The sequence below is a fragment of the Somniosus microcephalus genome, unplaced genomic scaffold (genome assembly GCF_052327205.1).
Source record: "Somniosus microcephalus isolate GS21.2 unplaced genomic scaffold, FLI_Smic_1.0 scaffold719, whole genome shotgun sequence".
NCBI lineage: Eukaryota > Metazoa > Chordata > Chondrichthyes > Squaliformes > Somniosidae > Somniosus > Somniosus microcephalus.
In genome coordinates, this window is record NW_028225906.1 from 42,107 (window position 1) to 62,739 (window position 20,633).

Consider the following 20,633-nt stretch of genomic DNA (forward strand, 5'->3'; position numbering starts at 1 on the left):
GAAGAGGCGGGGCGAACGAGAAGAGGCGGGGCGAACGAGAAGAGGCGGGGCGAACGAGAAGAGGCGGGGCGAACGAGAAGAGGCGGGGGAAGGAGAAGAGGCGGGGGGAAGTTGAAGAGGCGGGGGGAAGGAGAAGAGGCGGGGGGAAGGAGAAGAGGCGGGGGGAAGGAGAAGAGGCGGGGCGAACGAGAAGAGGCGGGGGGAAGGAGAAGAGGCGGGGCGAAGGAGAAGAGGCGGGGCGAAGGAGAAGAGGCGGGGCGAAGGAGAAGAGGCGGGGCGAAGGAGAAGAGGCGGGGCGAAGGAGAAGAGGCGGGGCGAAGGAGAAGAGGCGGGGCGAAGGAGAAGAGGCGGGGCGAAGGAGAAGAGGCGGGGCGAAGGAGAAGAGGCGGGGCGAAGGAGAAGAGGCGGGGCGAAGGAGAAGAGGCGGGGCGAAGGAGAAGAGGCGGGGCGAAGGAGAAGAGGCGGGGCGAAGGAGAAGAGGCGGGGCGAAGGAGAAGAGGCGGGGCGAAGGAGAAGAGGCGGGGCGAAGGAGAAGAGGCGGGGCGAAGGAGAAGAGGCGGGGCGAAGGAGAAGAGGCGGGGCGAACGAGAAGAGGCGGGGGGAACGAGAAGAGGCGGGGGGAACGAGAAGAGGCGGGGCGAACGAGAAGAGGCGGGGGGAAGGAGAAGAGGCGGGGGAAGGAGAAGAGGCGGGGGGAAGGAGAAGAGGCGGGGGAAGGAGAAGAGGCGGGGGGAAGAAGAGGCGGGGGGAAGGAGAAGAGGCGGGGGGAAGGAGAAGAGGCGGGGGGAAGGAGAAGAGGCGGGGCGAACGAGAAGAGGCGGGGCGAACGAGAAGAGGTGGCAGATATGAAATCGCACCCTCGGACTCGAGTGACGGTAGTACAGGTATGAACAGCCCCTCATTTGACCCAATTAAAACAGCGACAAAATTTCTTCCTTTGTTCTAACGTTTCTCCGACCTGTTCGCCACTCTGCCAGAAGGTAGGTGAAGATTTTTTTTCTCAGTACCTGACTGAAGCTGCCTTTGAGTATTGACTTCCTCGCTCTGTGGACCTCCTGGTTCTCGTCCTGAGCGTGGACTGCGTGCTCTGCCTCCGCCGGTCCAGGGACCTCACCAACTGCCCGCCCAATGGGCAAGCTCGCCAACTTCTCTGCCAGGCTCTGTGCGGAGTTAGACAACGAGAGGGGAAAAAAAACACCCAATCAAATGCGTCACCGTGTGTCCTCGAGTTGAGCAGCGCTCCCTCAGTACTGCCCCTCCGACAGTGCAGCACTCCCTCAGTACTGCCCCTCCGACAGTGCGGCGCTCCCTCAGTACTGCCCCTCCGACTGTGCGGCGCTCCCTCAGTACTGCCCCTCCGACTGTGCGGCGCTCCCTCAGTACTGCCCCTCCGACTGTGCGGCGCTTCCTCAGTACAGCCCCTCCGACAGTGCAGCGCTCCCTCAGTTCTGCCTCTCCGACAGTGCTGCACTCCCTCAGTACTGCCCCTCCGACAGTGCAGCGCTCCCTCAGTACTGCCCCTCCCGACAGTGCAACGCTCCCTCAGTACCGCCCCTCCGACAGTGCGGCGCTCCCTCAGTACTGACCCTCTGACAGCGTTGCACTCCCTCTGTACTGCACTGGGAGTGTCAGCCTAGATGTTTGTGTTCAAGTCTCTGGAGTGGGAGGTGAACACTCAATCTTCTGACTCAGATGGTGAGAGTGATACCCACTGAGCCACACTGTGACCTAAGATACCAAGAAGCAATCTGCCAAGATAACCTGCTTTAACGCATGGATTAAAAGTAAGTTTTTAAGAAGGCGCCGGTCCAGAGCAGGACTGTCGTTCCTCCAGCCGCCAGCTCAGCGGTGTGACCTCGCACCACCCCTCCCACTCTACTCGCCAGTGAGAGCAGCGTACACAGGTAAAGACCCTCGACGAGCTCCCGTCGTGTCTGCTCCCCGCAACCTGCCGTCGACGCTTACAGCAGACGGCAGCTCGGCTGAGGGTAAACCGGGCAGATCTCCTGTCCATTAGCATCACAAAGAAGGGCCTCGTTCGGGTCGAGCAGGAGACCCCCCTCCCTCGTGGGCCCTGTGATTGGCCCACACTGCGTCTGGTCGGTGCCTGATGGAGACCGGCACCTGTCCGAGGAAGGGGAGGAGAGTGTCAAGGGGGGACGGTGACGCCAGGAAGCTGGGATACTTGCTGTTATAAATCTCATCGTCATAAAGAAACTACTCATGAAGTAACACTGGACGGCCAGCTGGTGGCGCCGTCCAAGGAGTATAAATACTCGGGCGTGGGCCCAGCTGGCCCAGGGACATTTTGTAAGACAGGAACTAGTGAAGTACAACTAGACCTCCATGTTCTGAAACAAGCTGATTAAAGCCTTGCTTTATACTCAAACCAAGTGAGTTTTATTACTTCACTTGCTGTGCATCCACCACCAAGAGTGATGGAAAAACTCACCAGGACGCCAGACGGCCGACGGGAACAGCTGCGGCTGAAGAAAACACTTCAAGTAACATTCCCAACACGCTTTTGGGAGGGAGGTATACAGGTACATTTTCTTTTTGCTCTTTTGCTGGCAGACCCCATCCCCACTCAGTCACCTCCGCTTCTTTAAACATTGCCAGAACCGGTCCGACGCTCCGCAGAAGGTGCGCGAGCCTGCTGCTCGCCGTACCTGACTGAAGCTGCCTTTCAGTATCGACTTCCTCGCTCGGTGGACCTCCTGGTTCTCGTCCTGAGCCTGGACTGCGTGCTCTGCCTCCGCCGGTCCCCCGGGGGCCTGGCCCGCCCGCTCAGGGGGCACACTCCCCAACTCCGCTGGCAATCTCTGCGTAGAATTGGGTAAGAGTTGCAAAGAACAGCAGGATTATTGGGCTGGCAGGTGTGGAGGGTACAATACTTTACAGGGGAGGGCACTATATAAATTGAATACCCGAGGAGTGAAAATCCAAACTTAAGTGAATGAAATCTGGGTTCACAATCTCTTATTCCACTCCACATCATGCAGATCCAGGGTGGTCCTTCAACCCTCCAGGATTGCTCTGGAGTCTGCAAGACTGCTTATGGGGAAGCTAGATAAGTACACGAGGGAGAAAGATATGCTGTCTCGGCACCTGCTTAATATGTTACATCTCCAGCTTTTTCCAGTTCTGATGAAGGGTCCCAGACCTGAAACGTTAACTCTGTTTCTCTCTCCTCGATGCTGCCTGACCTGCTGAGTATTTCCAGCATTTTCTGTTGTTATTTCAGATTTCCAGCATCTGCAGTATTTTGCTATTGTCGAAGGATATGCTGATGGGGTGAGATGAAGAGGGGTGGGAGGAGGCTCGTGTGGAGCATAAACACCCACACGGACCAGTTGGACCGAACGGCCTGTTTCTCAACCTCGGTGTCGTATTTGACCCTGAAATGAACTTCTGACCACATATCCGCAGCATGACTAAGATCGTCTGCTTCCACGCCCGTCTCCGCCCATCCGCTGCTGAAACCCTCATCCATGCCTTTGCCTCGACTATTCCAACGCGCTCCTGGCCGGCCTCCCACGTTCTACCCTCCGTAAACTTGAGGTCATCCAAAACTCGGCTGCCCGTGTCCTAACTCGCACCAAGTCCCGTTCGCCCATCACCCCTGTGCTCGCTGACCTACATTGGCTCCCGGTTAAGCAGCGCCTCGATTTCAAAATTCTCATCCTTGTTTTCAAATCCCTCCATGGCCTCCTTGCCCCTCTCTATCTCTGCAATCTCCTCCAGCCCGACAATCCCCCTCGGGATATCTGCGCTCCTCTGATTCTGCCCTCTTGAGCATCCCTGATTATAATCGCTCAACCTTTGGCAGCCGTGCCTTCTGTTGCCTGGGCCCTAAGCTCTAGAATTCCCTGCCTAAACCTCTCCGCCTCGCTACCTCTCTTTCCTCCTTTAAGACGCTCCTTAAAACCTACCTCTTTGACCAAGCTTTTGGTCACCTGCCCTAATTTCTCCTTATGGGGCTTGGTGTCAAATTTTTCGACTTTTAACACTCCTGTGAAGCGCCGTGGGACGTTTTGCTACGTTAAAGGCGCTATATAAATACAAGTTGTTGGTGTTTCTGCGCTATACGTTCGTAAATGTAAAAACAATCTCTCTGCATCGCCGTCCCACCTTGCAACCTGCCGCAAGTCAAGCACAGGCCTGGTTCTGCAAGTACTCCTGTGCAATTAGTTCAGCCCCTCACCGCTGCAGCACATCCATTGTATCCATGCTGTATTCCCCAAATGTATTGAAGACTTGAAGCCAGGTGCAAAACAAAGAGATAGAGATCTTGTAGTTCTATAGCACCTTTCGCGACCTCGGCACGTCCTTTACAGCCAATGAAGTACTTATTGAAGAGCAGTCACTGTTGTTATGTAGGAAACGCGGCAGCCAATTTGCGCACAGCAAGCTCCCACAAACATCAATGTGATAATGATCAGATCATCTGTTTTTTAGTGATGTTGATTAAGGGATAAAATTTGGCCCCAGGACACCGGGCAGAAGGCCCCGCTCTTCTTTAAAATAGGATATTTTCACGTCCACCTGAGGGGGCAGACGGGGCCTCGGTTTAATGTCGCATCCGAAAGACGGCACCTCCGACAGCGCAGCGCTCCCTCTGTACTGCCCCTCCGACAGTGCGCCGCTCCCTCAGTACCGCCCCTCCGACAGTGCGGCGCTACCTCAGTACTGCCCCTCCGACCGTGCGGCGCTACCTCAGTACTGCCCCTCCGACAGTGCGGCGCTACCTCAGTACTGCCCCTCCGACAGTGCAGCGCTCCCTCAGTACTGCCCCTCCGACAGTGCAGCGCTCCCTCAGTGCCGCCCCTCCGACAGTGCAGCCACCCCTCAGTACTGTCCCTCCGACAGTGCGGCGCTACCTCAGTACTGCCCCTCCGACAGTGCGGCGCTACCTCAGTACTGCCCCTCCGACAGTGCGGCGCTACCTCAGTACTGCCCCTCCGACGGTGCATCGCTCCCTCAGTACTGCCCCTCTGACAGTGCCACACTCCCTCAGTACTGCCCCTCCGACAGTGCGGCGCTCCCTCAGTACTGCCCCTCCGACAGCGCAGCACTCCCTCAGTACTGCGCCTCCGACAGTGCGGCGCTCCCTCAGTACTGCCCCTCCGACAGTGCGGCGCTACCTCAGTACTGCCCCTCCGACAGCGCAGCACTCCCTCAGTACTGCGCCTCCGACAGTGCTGCGCTCCCTCAGTACTGTCCCTCCGACAGTGCGGCGCTACCTCAGTACTGCCCCTCCGACGGTGCATCGCTCCCTCAGTACTGCCCCTCCGACAGCGCGGCGCTCCCTCTGTACTGCCCCTCCGACAGTGCAGCGCTCCCTCAGTACTGTCACTATGACAGTGCGGCGCTCCCTCAGCACTGCCCCTCCGACAGCGCAGCGCTCCCTCAGTACTGCCCCTCCGACAGTGCAGCGCTCCCTCAGTACTGCCCATCCGACACTGCAGTGATCCATCAGTACTGCCCCTCCGACAGTGCGGCGCTCCCTCAGTACTGCTCCTCCGACAGCGCAGCACTCCCTCAGTACTGCCCCTCCGACAGCGCAGCACTCCCTCAGTACTGACCCTCCGACAGCGCAGCGCTCCCTCAGTACTGACCCTCCGACAGCGCAGCGCTCCCTCAGTACTGCACTGGGACTGGTGCCAGCTTAGATTATGGGCTCAAGTCTCTGGAGTGGGGACTCGAACCCTCGACCTTCTGACTCAGAGGCGAGGGAGAGAGCGAGCTACCCACTGAGCCGGGGCAGTTTCAAAATGACGGAGAAATGCATCAGTTTTTCAAAGACTCCCGCTAACCATGTTCGGATGACAAGCCAATCGCGTGCGCCTGTTCCCTCACATCGCGATAGGACTTTGCTTCACAACCTCAACACACCCTTTACTCCACCCATCCTCCCCGACAACCCCTCCCCACCGCCAAATTTCTTTATAAAAAAGCTCGTTCGTATGGAAAGAAAATAAAATCATCAGGGTACACCCAAGTCAGCACTATCATCTGCCCTAATCTGCCTCTGTATTGCAATCCCGACCACTCCTTACTTGAAGCCGATATTACACAAAAGCAAAATCACCTGTTTTGTATGAAGTTAATAGAAGTCCCAACACATAGAGTCATAACAGCACAAAAGGAGGCCATTCGGCCCATCGAGTCGGTGCCGGCTCTCTGTAGAGCAATCCAGTCAGTCCCATTCCCCCGCTCTATCTCCGTAGCCCTGCAAGTTTATTTCCCTCAAGTGTCTATCCAGTCTCCCCTTAAAAACTTTGAGTGTCTCCGCTTCCACCACTTCCATCAGCAGCGAATTCCAGGTCCTCATCACTCGCTGCGTAAAAAAGCTTTTCCTCACATTCCCCCCTGCATCTCTTGCCCAAAACCTTAAATCTGTGTCCCTTAGTCCTTGTACCATCAACTAGTGGGAACAACCTTTCCCCATCTAGCCTATCCAAACCCGTCATAATCACCCCTCAACCTCCATTGCTCTAATGAAAACAAATCCAGCTTCTCCAAGCTGTCCTTGTAGCTAAGATCCCCCACCCCCGGAACCATTCTGGTAAATCTCCTCCGCACCCTCTCAAGGGCCTTCACATCCTTCCTAAAGTGTGGTGACCAGAACTGGACACAATACTCCAGTTGTGGGCTAACCAGCGTTTTATAAAGGTTCAGCATAACTTCTCTACTTTTGTACTTCTTCTTCTTATCGTGTCCACGGACAGTCTATACATAGCCCAGCCAGAACTGGACACATTTTTGCGCCTTGTTGTTGGATTCAGCAAGATCTGCAACAGTGCAGGGTTCCTCTAACGATGGGCATTGCAGGAGATGTTGCATAGTCTGTGCCTCAGTTCCACATTACTCTCATCCAACGCAAGCAGGTGCCAAATGGAAAATGGCCACGGGGTCCCATCAGGGTCGGTAAGAACATAAGAAATAGGAGCAGGAGTTGGCCATTCGGCCCTTCGAGCCTGCTCCGCCATTCAATGAGATCATGGCTGATCTTCTGCCTCAACTCCATTCACCGGCCCTATCGCCATACCCCTTGATGCCTTTACTAGTCAGAAATCTATCGACTTCTTCTGTTTTGAATATACCCAATGACTGAGCCTCCACAGCCCTCTGGGGTAGAGAATTCCAAAGATTCACCACCCTCTGTGTGAAGAAATTTCTTCTCATCTCTTCTCATTACAGGAAAGATGTGATTGCACTAGAGAGGGTACAGAGGAGATTTACAAGGATGTTGCTGGGAGTAGAGAATCTTAGCTATGAGGAAAGACTGGATAGGCTGGGTCTGTTTTCATTGGAACAGAGGAGGCTGAGGGGAGACCTTATTGAGGTGTATAAAATTATGAGGGGCCTAGATAAAGTGGATAAAAAGGACCTATTTCCCTTAGCAGAGGGGCCAAAAACCAGGAGGCACAGATTTAAAGTAATTGGTGGAAGGTTTAGAGGGGACTTGAGGGGAAATGTCTTCACCCAGAGGGTTGTGGGGGGTCTGGAACTCACTGCCTGAAAGGGTGGTAGAGGCAGGAACCCTAACCACATTTAAAAAGTACTTGGATGTGCACTTGGGATGCTCGAACCTGCAGGGCTACGGACCAAGAGCTGGGAAGTGGGATTAGGCTGGATCGCTCTTTGTTGGCCGGCGCGGACACGATGGGCCAAAATGGCCTCCTTCCGTGCTGTAACTTTCTATGATTCTATGATCTCAGTCCTGAATGGCCTACCCTTTATCCTGAGGCTGTGGCCCCTGGTTCTAGACTCCCCAGCCAAGGGAAACATTCTCCCAGCATCCACCCTATCAAGCCCTGTAATCATGTTGTACGCTTCAATGAGATCCCCTCTCATTCTTCTGAATTCAAGAGAATACAGGCCTAGTTTACTCAATCTCTTCTCATACGACAGTCCCGCCATCCCAGGAATCAATCTCGTATTGCAAAGCCACTGGATTTTTCTCATTTCTCGTGCCTCACCTTGCCTTGGATTGAAGGTTAAACCTACCGTACTAAAATGCGGTGGTCAGATACAAAAAATAATCAAAAAGCTAACGGAATGCTAACCTTTATAATTACCATTTACACCTTTGATTGCTGTGATTATCTCTCTGCCGAGGTGTGATAAATGGCAGTTAGAAAGATTACCTGTAAACATCTGACATTATTCTCTGACTATATAAGCTGTGTTTTTATGCATCTCTCCACTTCACCCGACGAAGGAGCAGCGCTCCGAAAGCTGGTGATTTCAAATAAAGCTGTTGGACTATAACCTGGTGTTGTGTGATTTCTTACATTTATAATTAGAGGGCTAGAGTATAAAGGGGAGGTAGTTTTGCGACAGCAATACAAAGCCCTGGTCAGACCACATCCGGAGCACTGTGTACAGTTCTGGGCACCGCATCTTTAGAAAGGATATCTTGGCCTTGGAAGGAGTGCAGCACAGATTCACCAGAATGTTACCGAGGCTCCAAGGGTCAGATTATGAGGAGAGATTACATAAACTAGGCTCGTATTCCCCGGAATATAGATGGTTAAGGGGTGATTTAATTGAGGTTTTTAGGATTTTGAAATTGATACGGTAGATCGAGAGAATCTTTTTCCGCTGGTGGGGTGAGTCTAAGACAAGGGGACATAACCTTAAAATCAGAGCCAGGCCATTCAGGAGAGAACTTCGGCGCGCAAAGGGTGGTAGAAGTGCGGAACTCTCGCCCTCAAATAGCTCAATTAATCATTTTAAACCTGAGATCGATAAGATTTTTGTTTGGCCGAGGGTACAAAAGGATATGGAGTCAAGGCGGGTAGATGGAGCTGGGATCCAGATCAGCCGTGATCTCGCTGAATGGCGGAACAGGCTCGCGGGGCTGAATGGCCGCCTCCTGTTCCAGTGTTCCTACCCACGGCCACGGGTGATTATAAACTTGTTCATCTGCTCTGCCCGCTCGGTTTTGCTATCTGATCATAGAAACATAGAAGCAGGAGTAGGCTATTCGGCCCCTTGAGCCTGCCCCGCCATTCAATGAGATCATGGCTGATCATCCAAATTCAGCACCCTGTCGCGGCTTTCTCCCCATATCCCTTGATCCCTTTAGCCTTAAGAAATATATCCAACTCCTTCTTGAATATATTTAATGAATTGGCCTCAACTGCCTTCTGTGGTAGAGAATTCCACAGGTTCACCAATCTCTGGGTGAAGAAATTCCTCCTCATCTCTGTCCTAAATGGCTTACCCCTTATCCTTAGACTGTGAGCCCTGGTTCTGGACTCCCCCGCCATCGGGAACATCCTTCCTGCATCTAGTGGGAGGGGGAGGATCCAGTTGTCGTGGTCCATGTTGGTACCAACGACATAGATAGGACAAGGAAGGAGGTTCTGCTGAGGGAGTTTGAGCAGCTAGGGGCCAAATTAAAAAGCAGAACCACAAGGGTAATAATCTCTGGATTATTACCTGAGCCACGAGCGAATTTGGCTAGGACAAATAAAATTAGAGAGTTAAATGCGTGGCTCAAAGACTGGTGTGGGAGAAATGGGTTTTGCTTCCTGGGACACTGGCATCAGTACTGGGGCAGGAGGGAGCTGTTCCGTTGGGACGGGCTTCACTTGGCCAGTGCTGGGACTAGAGTCCTGGCGGATCATATAACTAGGGCTGTAGAGAGGGCTTTAAACTAACTAGTGGGGGGGAGGTTCCTAGAGAGCAAATAATAAAAATGACAACAGAGAAGGTAATAGACTTAGGTAGCAGTGGGGAAATTAAAAACCAGAGCGTGTCAGGAAGGGGCAGAAGGTATGGAGTAAAAGGTAAAGTAATAAAAAGGGCAAAAGCAGGAACTAAGTGTCACAAAACATCTTTGAAAGTTCTCTATCTGAATGCACGTAGCATTCGTAACAAAATAGATGAGTTAATGGCACAAATAACTACATATGGGTATGATCTTGTGGCCATTACAGAAACATGGCTGCAGGGTGACAATGCCTGGGAATTAAACATACCAGGTTATTTAACGATCAGGAAGGACAGGCAGGAAGGAAGGGGAGGTGGGGTGGCTATGTTAATAAAGGAAGGAATCACTGTAATACAGAGAAATGATATTGGGTCAAAAGATCAGGATAATGAAACAGTTTGGGTGGAGGTAAGGAATAATAAGGGGAAAAAAACACTAGTGGGCGTAGTCTATAGGCCTCCGAACAGTGGCAACTCTGTTGGACGGAGTATCAATCAGGAAATAGTTGAGACTTGTAATAAGGGAACATCTATAATTATGGGGGATTTCAACTATCATATTAATTGGACAAATCAAATTGGGCAGAGCAGCCTTGAGGATGAGTTCATTGAGTGTATTAGGGATGGATTTCTTGAGCAGTATGTAACTGAACCGACCAGGGGGCAAGCAACCTTAGATCTGGTCCTGTGTAACGAGACAGGATTAATTTTAAATGTCCTAGTAAAGGATCCCCTTGGAATGAGTGACCATAACATGGTTGAATTCCATATTCAATTAGAGGGTGAGAAGGTTGGATCTCAAACAAGCGTGCTAAGCTTGAATAAAGAAGACTATGAAGGTATGAGAGCGGAATTGAGTAGAGTGGATTGGGAAAATAGATTAAAGGGTAAGACGATACATGATCAGTGGTGTACATTCAAGGAGTTATTTTACAACTTCCAAAAAAATATATTCCACTGAGAAGAAAAGGGTGTAAAAGAAAAGACAGCCATCCGTGTAAAGAAATTAAGGATAGTATTCGACTAAAAACAAGGGCATATAAGGTAGCCAAATCTAGTGGGAGGATAGAGGATTGGGAAAACTTTAAAAGACAGCAAAAAATAACAAAAAGATTGATTAAGAAAGGGAAGACAGATTATGAAAGTAAATTAGCAAAAAATATAAAAACAGATAGCAAGAGTTTTTATAGTTATATAAAAAGAAAAAGGGTGGCTAAAGTAAATGTTGGTCCCTTAGAGGATGAGACCGGGAAATTAATGGTGGGAAATATGGAGATGGCAAACCACTGAATGAATATTTTACATCAGTCTTTACAGTAGAAGACACTAAGAATATCCCAACACTGGACAAACAGGGGGCTAAACGGGGGGAGGAGCTAAACACGATCAAAATCACTAAGTGGTACTCGGTAAAATAATGGGACTCAAGGCGGATAAATCACCTGGACCTGATGACTTACATCCTAGGGTCTTGAGGGAAGTGGCGGTAGGGATTGTGGATGCATTGGTAATAATTTTCCAAAACTCCCTGGACTCGGCAAAGGTCCCGGCAGACTGGAAAACTGCTAATGTAACACCCTTATTTAAAAAGGGCAGTAGACAGAAGGCTGGAAACTATAGACCGGTTAGCCTAACATCTGTGGTAGGTAAAATTTTGGAGTCCATTATTAAGGAGACAGTAACAGGACATTTGGATAATCATCATTTAATAGGACAAAGTCAGCATGGTTTTATGAAGGGGAAGTCATGTTTGACAAATTTGCTGGAGTTCTTTGAGGAAGTAACGTATAGGGTGGATAAAGGGGAACCAGTGGACGTAGTGTATTTAGACTTCCAAAAGGCATTTGACAAGGTGCCACACAAAAGATTATTGCTTAAGATAAAAAATCACGGGATTGGGGGTAATATTCTGGCATGGATAGAGGATTGGCTATCTAACAGAAGGCAGAGAGTTGGGATAAATGGTTCATTCTCAGACTGGCAATCAGTAACTAGTGGTGTTCTGCAGGGGTCAGTGCTGGGTCCCCAACTCTTTACAATCTATATTAACGATTTGGAGGGGGGGACCGAGTGTAACATATCAAAGTTTGCAGATGATACTAAGATGAGAGGGAAAGTAGTGAGTGAGGAGGACATAAAAAACCTGCAAGGGGACATCGACAGGCTAAGTAAGTGGGCAGAGATTTGGCAGATGGAATACAATACTGGAAAGTGTGAGGTTATGCACTTTGGCAGGAAAAATCGTAGAGCAAGTTATTATCTTAATGGCAAGAAACTGGAAAGTACTGAAGTACAAAGGGATCTGGGGGTCCTGGTGCACGAAACTCAAAAGGTTAGTATGCAGGTGCAGCAAGTGATTAAGAAGGCCAATGGAATGTTGGCTTCCATTGCTAGGGGGATAGAATATAAAAATAGGGAGGTATTGCTTCAGTTGTACAAGGTATTGGTGAGGCCGCACCTGGAATACTGCGTACAGTTTTGGTGTCCATACTTAAGAAAGGACATACTTGCTCTCGAGTCAGTACAAAGAAGGTTCACTCGGTTAATCCCGGGGATGAGGGGATGGACATATGAGGAGAGGTTGAGTAGATTGGGACTCTACTCATTGGAGTTCAGAAGAATGAGAGGCGATCTTATTGAAACATATAAGATTGTGAAGGGGTCGGATCGGGTGGATGCGGGGAAGATGTTCCCGATGATGGGTGAAACTAGAACTAGGGGGCATAGTCTTAGAATAAGGGGCTGCTCTTTCAAAACTGAGATGAGGAGGAACTACTTCACTCAGAGGGTGGTAGGTCCATGGAATATGCTGCCCCAAAAAGCTGTAGAAGCTACATCATTACATAAATTTAAAACAGAAATAGACAGTTTCCTAGAAGTAAAGGGAATTAAGGGTTACGGGGAGCGGGCAGGAATTTGGACATGAGTCTAGGTTCGGATCGGTCATGGCCCTGTGGGTAGCGGAGCGGGCCCAGGGGCTGTGTAGCCTGATCCTGCTCCGATTTCGTGTGTCTAATTCTGTTAGATTCAGGAGATGGTTCTGTGATAGTGGATTGGCGGTTAGGATCAGATCAGCCATGATCTTATTGAATGGCGGAGCAGGCTCGAGGGGCCGATTGGCCTACTCCTGCTCCTATTTCTTATGTTCTTATGTTCTAGTCTGCCCAGTCCTGTCAGAATTTTATAAGTTTCAATGAGATCCCTTCTCATTCTTCTAAACTCCAGCGAGTATAAGCACAATTTACCCAATCTCTCCTCATATGTCATTCCTGCCATCCCAGGTACCAGTCTGGTGAATCTTCGCTGCACTCCCTCCATGGCAAGAACATCCATCCTCAGATAAGGCGACCAAAGCTACACACAATACTCATGGTGTGGTCTCACCAAGGCCCTGTACAACTGCATCAAGACATCCTTGCTCCTGTACTCGAACCCTCTCGCTACGAAGGCCAACATACCATTTACCTTCTTAACCGCCTGCTGCACCTGCATGCTTACCTTCAGCGACTGGTGCACAAGGACACCCAGGTCTCGTTGCACTTCCCCTTCTCCCAATCTATTGCCGTTCAGTAGGGCAGGAAATGTGCCCACCAGCCCTTATGATTGGGACGTTGGAAGCAGCAACCGGGAGGATGGGAGTTTGGGCTATGTACGCGGGCTTGTGGCAGGGGGAAAACTACCTCTCCTCGGCTCACCATTCCTCCCTCTTGCAGCCCAGCCAAGATAGGGCACTCACCGGCGTTTGCGGGGCCGGGGGGGGGGGGAGAAGGCAAGTGGCCAGCGGGTGGCGCCAGAGTGCCCTGTGCGTAAGCGCTACCCGCGCGGGGCTTTGCGCGCGTGGGCGGGCGGGCGGGGGCTCGCTCGGTACCTGACTGCCGCCGGGTCTGGATATCGACTTCCGCGCTTTGTGGACCTTGGGCTTCTCGTCCGGAAGCAGGATCAGCCTCTGCGTCTCCACCGGGACCGCCGCCACCTCGTTCCCCGCCCGGCCGCTCGGCACGCTCAGCAGCTTCATGGCCAGGCTCTGGATGGAATTCGGCGACTTGCTGATCCCGGTTAGTGTCATCTTCGCCCTGTTGGCCCCCGGAGCCTTGGTGGGGGAGGCGGGGAACGTTTTGGCAGCATGACCTGAGGAAGAAAGGAATCATAGAATCAGAAGAGCACAGAAACATAGAAACTAGGAACAGGAGTAGGCCATTCGGCCCTTCGAGCCTGCTCCACCATTCAACGAGATCATGGCTGATCATCCAAACCCTAGCACCTGGTCCCTACACCGACAGCCATCCCACCCAAGCCCTATCCCCGTAACCCCGCGTATTTAATCCCCCCTAACACTAAGGGCCAATTTTTATCATGGCCAATCATCCTAACCCGCACATCTTTGGACTGTGGGAGGAAACCGGAGCACCCGGAGGAAACCCACGCAAACACGGGGAGAATGTGCAAACTCCACACAGACAGTCACCCGAGGCCGGATTTGAACCCGGGTCCCTGGCGCTGTGAGGCAATAGCGCTAACCACTATGCCACCGTGCTGCCATTCGGCCCGTCACGCCCCTGCCGGCTCTTTGAAAGAGCTGTCCAATTAGACCCGCTCCTATATCCCTGCAAATATTTCCTTTTCAAATATTTATCCAATTCCCTTTTGAAAGTTACAACAACTTGTATTTATCTCTAGACTTGACTATTCCGACACACTCCTGGCTGGCCTCCCACATTCTAATCTTTAAACATAGAAACATAGAAGATAGGAGCAGGAGTAGGCCATTCGGCCCCTCGAGCCTGCTCCGCCATTCAATGAGATCATGGCTTATCATCCAAATTCAGTACCCTGTCCCTGCCTTCTCGCCATATCCCTTGATCCCTTTAGCCTTAAGAAATATATCTAACTCCTTCTTGAATATATTTAATGAATTGGCCTCTGCGGCCCTCTGTGGTAGAGAATTCCACAGGTTCACCACTCTCTGGGTGAAGAAATTCCTCCTCATCTCTGTCCTAAATGGCTTACCCCTTATCCTTAGACTGTGACCCCTGGTTCTGGACTCCCCCGCCATTGGGAACATCCTTCCTGCATCTAGTCTGTCTAGTCCTGTTAGAATTTTATAAGTTTCAATGAGATCCCCTCTCATTCTTCTAAACTCCAGCGAGTACAAGCCCAATCGACCCAATCTCTCCTCATACGTCATTCCTGCCATCCCAGGTATCAGTCTGGTGAATCTTCGCTGCACTCCCTCCATGGCAAGAACATCCTTCCTCAGATAAGGCGACCAAAACTGCAAAACGTCCCAAAGCGCTGCACAGGAGTGGTTATAAGACAAAAAAATTTGACACCGAGCCACACAAGGAGATATTAGAGCAGGTGACCAAAACCTTGGTCAAAGAGGTAGGTTTTAAGGAGAGTCTTAAAGGAGGAAAGAGAGGTAGCGAGGCGGAGAGGTTTAGGCAGGGAATCCCAGAGCTTGGGGCCTCGGCAACAACAGAAGGCACGGCCACCAATGGTTGAGCGATTATAATCAGGGATGTTCAAGAGGGCAGAATTAGAGGAGCGCAGATATCTCGGCGGGGTTGTGGGGCTGGAGGAATTACAGAGATAGGAAGGTGGCGAGGCCATACAGGGATTTGAAAACAAGGATGAGAATTTTGAAATCAAGGCGCTGTTTAACCGGGAGCCAATGTAGGTCAGCGAGCACAAGGGTGATGGACGAACGGGACTTGGTGTGAGTTAGGACACGGGCAGCAGAGTTTTGGATGACCTCAAGTTTACGTAGGGTGGAATGTGGGAGGCCGGCCAGGAGTGTGTTGGAACAGTCAAGTCTAGAGGTAACAAAGGCATGGATGAGGGTTTCAGCAGCGGATGGGCTGAGGCGGGGCGGAGACGGGCGATGTTACGGAGGTGGAAGTAGGCGGTCTTAGTTATGCTGCGAGTATGTGGTCGGAAGCTCATTTCACGGTCAAATATGACACCAAGGTTGTGAACAGTGTGACTATTGAATCTGCTTCCACCACCCTTTCAACAACGGCAACTTGCATTTATATAGCGCCTTGAACGTAGTAAAACGTCCCAAGGCGCTTCACAGGAGCGTTATCGGACAAAATTTGACACCGAGCCACATAAGGAGGTATCAGGACAGATGACCAAAAGCTTGGTCAAAGAGGTAGGTTTTAAGGAGCGTCTTAAAGGAGGAGAGAGAGGCGGAGAGGTTTAGGGAGGGAATTCCAGAGCTGAGGGCCTAGGCAAGGCTGAAGGCACGGCCGCCAATGGTGCAGCGATTATACTCAGGGATGCTCAAGAGGGCAGAATTCGGGGAGCGCAGATATCTCAGGGGGTTGTGTGGCTGGAGGAGATTACAGATAGGGAGGGGCGAGGCCATGGAGGGATCTGAAAACAAGGATGAGAATTTTCTCTGACGGTTGTAGGGCTGGAGTTACTATTGAATCTGCTTCCACCACCCTTTCAGGCAGTGCATTCCAGATCAGACACAACTAACTCGCTGCGTAAAATAAAAAGTCTCATGTCGCCTCTGGTCCTTTTGCCAATCACTGTAAATCTGTATCCTCTGGTTGTCCAGCCAGTGGAAACGGTTTTCTCCCTATCTACTCTATCAAAGCCACTAAGGACAAGATGCCTGCCGCCGAGGCGGGAGAAAACTCCTGGGAATAATGAGCGGACTGGTTCAGGACAGTGTCGGCTGGGAACAGAGACGTGTTAACAGAGGGGCAAAGAGGAAAAGTAGGAGCTCTTGGGCTTCACCTGGGAGACCTTTGGTGGGAAGAGGTCCGGGTTGAGATCCTGGCCGACTGATGGTCACCGTGTCAGAGGCCGGCGACTCCAGGCCCAGACGGGGCTCGCCCGATTTGCCCTGCCCCTCTTTGCCCCCCGCCTCTTCCCCTCGGAGGCCTGTAACCGCGACGGCTTCTGGACGATCCGCCATGGGGGGCTTCGCCACGACCTCCTGGCTGGTCCCGGTGGAAGGCGCTTCCTTGCTGCACTGCGAAGCAACGTTTCCCATCACACTTGCGGTGCCCGTCGCGGGATTCGACGCTTGCCCCAGCTTCTTGGAGGCCGTATCCACCGCTTCGCCAATCGCTGCAAAAAAAAATAATAAAACACGGGCACGTTTACTTCCCGGGGCACAGCGTGACGCGTCGCACCATCATCCTGTCGCTGCACGTTCAACTGAGGGAGAAGCTCAGACACCATCCAGGACAAAGCAGCCCGCTTGATTGGCACCCCATCCACCACCTTAAACATTCACTCCCTCCACCACCGGCGCACCGTGGCTGCAGTGTGTACCATCTACAAGATGCACTGCAGCAACTCGCCAAGGCTTCTTCAACAGCACCTCCCAAACCCGCGACCTCTTCCACCTAGAAGGACAAGGGCAGTAGGCGCATGGGAACACCACCACCTCCAAGTTCCCCTCCAAGTCACACACCATCCTGACTTGGAAATATATCGCCGATCCTTCTTCGTTGCTGGGTCAAAATCCTGGAACTCCCTCCCTAACAGCACTGTGGGAGCACCTTCACCACACGGACTGCAGCGGTTCAAGGCGGCGGCTCACCACCACCTTCTCAAGAGCAACTCGGGATGGGCAATAAATGCTGGCCTTGCCAGCGATGCCCACATCCCGTGAATGAATTTTTAAAAATCCACCAAAACCCCAGGACTCTTTCCTGCTATCTTACATCAAGCACGATGCCGCTAAATCCAGATTCTCGGCCCTCCTGCCTAAACAGTGACAGGATCGGAAAAAGTCAACATGGATTTACAAAAGGTAAATCGTGCTTGACTAATCTACTGGAATTTTTTGAGGATGTAACTGGTAGAATAGATAAGGGAGAACCAGTGGATGTGGTGTATTTGGACTTTCAGAAGGCTTTCGATAAAGTCCCGCATAAGAGATTAGCGTGTAAAGTTAAGGCACATGGGATTGGGGGCAAGGTACTGACTTGGATAGAGAACTGGTTGGCAGACAGGAAGCAAAGAGTTGGAATAAACGGCTCTTTTTCCGAGTGGCAGGCAGTGACTAGTGGGGTACAGCAGGGTTCGGTCCTTGGACCCCAGCTATTCACAATATATATTAATGATCTAGACAAGGGAACTAGATGTAATATCTCCAAGTTTGCAGATGACACAAAGCTGGGTGGGCGTGTGTGCTGTGAAGAGGATGCCGAGAAACTCCAGTATGATTTGGACAGGTTGGGTGATTGGGCAGATGCAGTATAATGTGGATAAATGCGAGGTTATCCACTTTGGTGGCAAAAACAGGAAGGCAGATTATTATCTGAATGGCAATAGATTGGGAGAAGGGGAAGTGCAACGAGACCTGGGTGTCCTTGTGCACCAGTCGCTGAAGGTAAGCATGCAGGTGGTTAAGAAGGCAAATGGTATGCTGGCCTTCATAGCGAGAGGGTTCGAGTACAGGAACAAGGATGTCTTGCTGCAGTTGTACAGGGCCTTGGTGAGACCACACCTTGAGTATTGTGTGCAGTTTTAGTCGCCTTATCTGAGGAAGGATGTTCTGGCCATGGAGGGAGTTCAGCGAAGATTTACCAGACTGATACCTGGGATGGCAGGAATGACGTATGAGGAGAGATTGGGTCGATTGGGCTTATATTCGCTAGAGTTTAGAAGAATGAGAGGGGATCTCATTGAAACTTATAAAATTCTAACAGGACTAGACAGACTAGATGCAGGAAGGATGTTCCCAATGGCGGGGGAGTCCAGAAACAGGGGTCACAGTCTAAGGATAAGGGGGTAAGCCATTTAGGACAGAGATGAGGAGGAATTTCTTCACCCAGAGTGGTGAACCTGTGGAATTCTCTACCACAGAAGGCAGTTGAGGCCAAGTCATTAAATATATTCAAGAAGGAGTTAGATATATTTCTTAAAGGCTAAAGGGATCAAGGGATATGGGGAGAAGGCAGGGACACGGTACTGAATTTGGATGATCAGCCATGATCTCATTGAATGGCGGAGCAGGCTCTGGGGCCGAATGGCCTACTCCTGCTCCTATCTTCTATGTTTCTATGTTGATCTCATTGACGCTATCCATGTGGGACTCCATCTTCACCTCTCTGCCCTTTGACATGGCCTGCCAGACGACACACAAATCCCACGGGCACTGTTTGGAGAAGGGGCAGGGGAGTTCTCCTGGTGTACTGGTCAACAGCCCAGCCTCGGCCAACACCACCCAAAACAGGTTGCCGTGCCACTCAGCTCGCGCTGCCTCTTGTGGGATCTTGCTGCGCACAAAAAATGGCTGCCGGGTTCGCTGCCCTAACGACGGTCATTTTCAACGGGCCACCTTACCTCGACTTACTCTGCCGCTGGGGCTCGTCTCCAGCACCAGGAGGCCTGGTTCTGCTGCGGCCTGAACCTTACTGTTCGGTTCCCCCTGAATAAAGAGGAGCAAAGAAATTCAGAAGAGCCGGCAGACAAACAAACTGTCCCGATTTGATGAATCCTCCTCACCATCTCCCCACCCCACCCACCCAAATTTGACACGAGACGCCCATGGGTTCGAGGCGGTTCCAGCTCGTAAACAGACAACCCCTTCTACCTTTTCGCCTTACCTTCCTTCAAACTTGACTTCACCCTGATTTGCAACCAAGAGAGTCAGCCAGTGGCTCCGTGGGTAGCTCTCTCTCTCTCGCCTCTGAGTCAGAAGGTTGTGTGTTCAAGCCCCACTCCAGAGACTCGAGCACCAAATTCCAGGCTGACACTCCCAGTGCAGTGCTGAGGGAGTGCTGCACTGTCAGAGGTGCCCGTCTTTCGGATGAGACGTTAAACCGAGGCCCCGTCTGTTCTCTCAGGTGGATGTAAAAGATCCCATGGCCACTATTTCGAAGAAGAGCAGGGGGGGAAGTTCTCCCCGGGTGTCCTGAGGCCAATATTTATACCACAAGCCACATAACAGAAACAGATGAGCTGGTCATTGTCACATTGCTGCATTTGTGGGAGCTTGCTGTGCGCAAATTGGTTGCCACGTTTCCTTCATTACAACAGTGACTCCACTTCAAAAGTACTGCATTGGCTGTAAAGCGCTTTGGGGGCGTCCTGAGGTCGTGAAAGGCGCTATATAAATGCAAGTCTTTCTTTGGCTCTGCTTTTTATAATCCCTTTGTATTGCACTCTTTCAGTTGGGAGAGCGGTGGCATGGAGTGAGGGACTGGCACAGGTAGGGCAACAGTGCGGAGTTGAAAATGACCGATTGTACTGACCTGACCCGTGACGGTGTCAAAGAGCTGCACTGAAAAACCGAAGCAAAGACGCATGCCACACTGCGAGGCACTCAGTGGAGAGACTACCAGACAAGTCAAGGAACGCTCGAAAACCGAGCTTCAGCTGGAAAATCCTTTCTCTGTATTTGATTGTTGGATATTACACCGTACATACAGCACAGGAACAGGCCATTCGGCCCAACTCTCGCTGCCGGTGTTTATGCTCCACACGAGCCTCCTCCCACCCCTCTTCATCTAACCCCATCAGCATATCCTCCTATTCCTTTCTCCCTCATGTGTTTATCCAGCTTCCCCTTAAATACATCTCCGCTATTTGCCTCAACTCCTCCCTGTGGTAGCGAGTTCCACATTCTCACCGCTCTCTGGGTAAAAGAAGTTTCTCCTGAATTCCCGATTGGATTTTTCAGTGACTATCTTATATTTATGGCCCCTAGTTCTGGTCCTGCCCGCAAGTGGAAACATCTTCTCTATGCCTACCCTACTGCGGGAGTTAGGAATTTAACACTATCCTCGGGAAGAATGAGCACGATTGTGTGATGGTGCCAGAGTCTTTCTTTCAACCCAGCGAGAATGAAGGGAGATTTGGTAATAATGTACATTTAACCACTTATAATTACTGACTGCACGCAGGTGGATATAAACTCCACCAATCCATCATCT

At 51.3% G+C, this 20,633-nt stretch overlaps 1 protein-coding gene across 1 annotated transcript in view; it reads right to left on the reverse strand.

Annotated features, from left to right (window-relative positions):
• Positions 1-20,633, reverse strand: part of LOC147081171 (uncharacterized) — a gene marked incomplete at its 3' end in the record, with an annotated part of 64,777 nt that overhangs the window by 41,061 nt on the left and 3,083 nt on the right. Inside the window, exons 2-6 of the mRNA XM_085980914.1 lie at positions 19,042-19,126; positions 16,477-16,812; positions 13,595-13,854; positions 2,670-2,822; positions 1,008-1,160 (exon numbers count right to left, since the gene is read on the reverse strand). Of these exons, the coding sequence (XP_085837040.1) occupies positions 1,008-1,160; positions 2,670-2,822; positions 13,595-13,854; positions 16,477-16,812; positions 19,042-19,126 (987 nt within the window). The remainder of the gene's footprint in view (positions 1-1,007; positions 1,161-2,669; positions 2,823-13,594; positions 13,855-16,476; positions 16,813-19,041; positions 19,127-20,633) is intronic.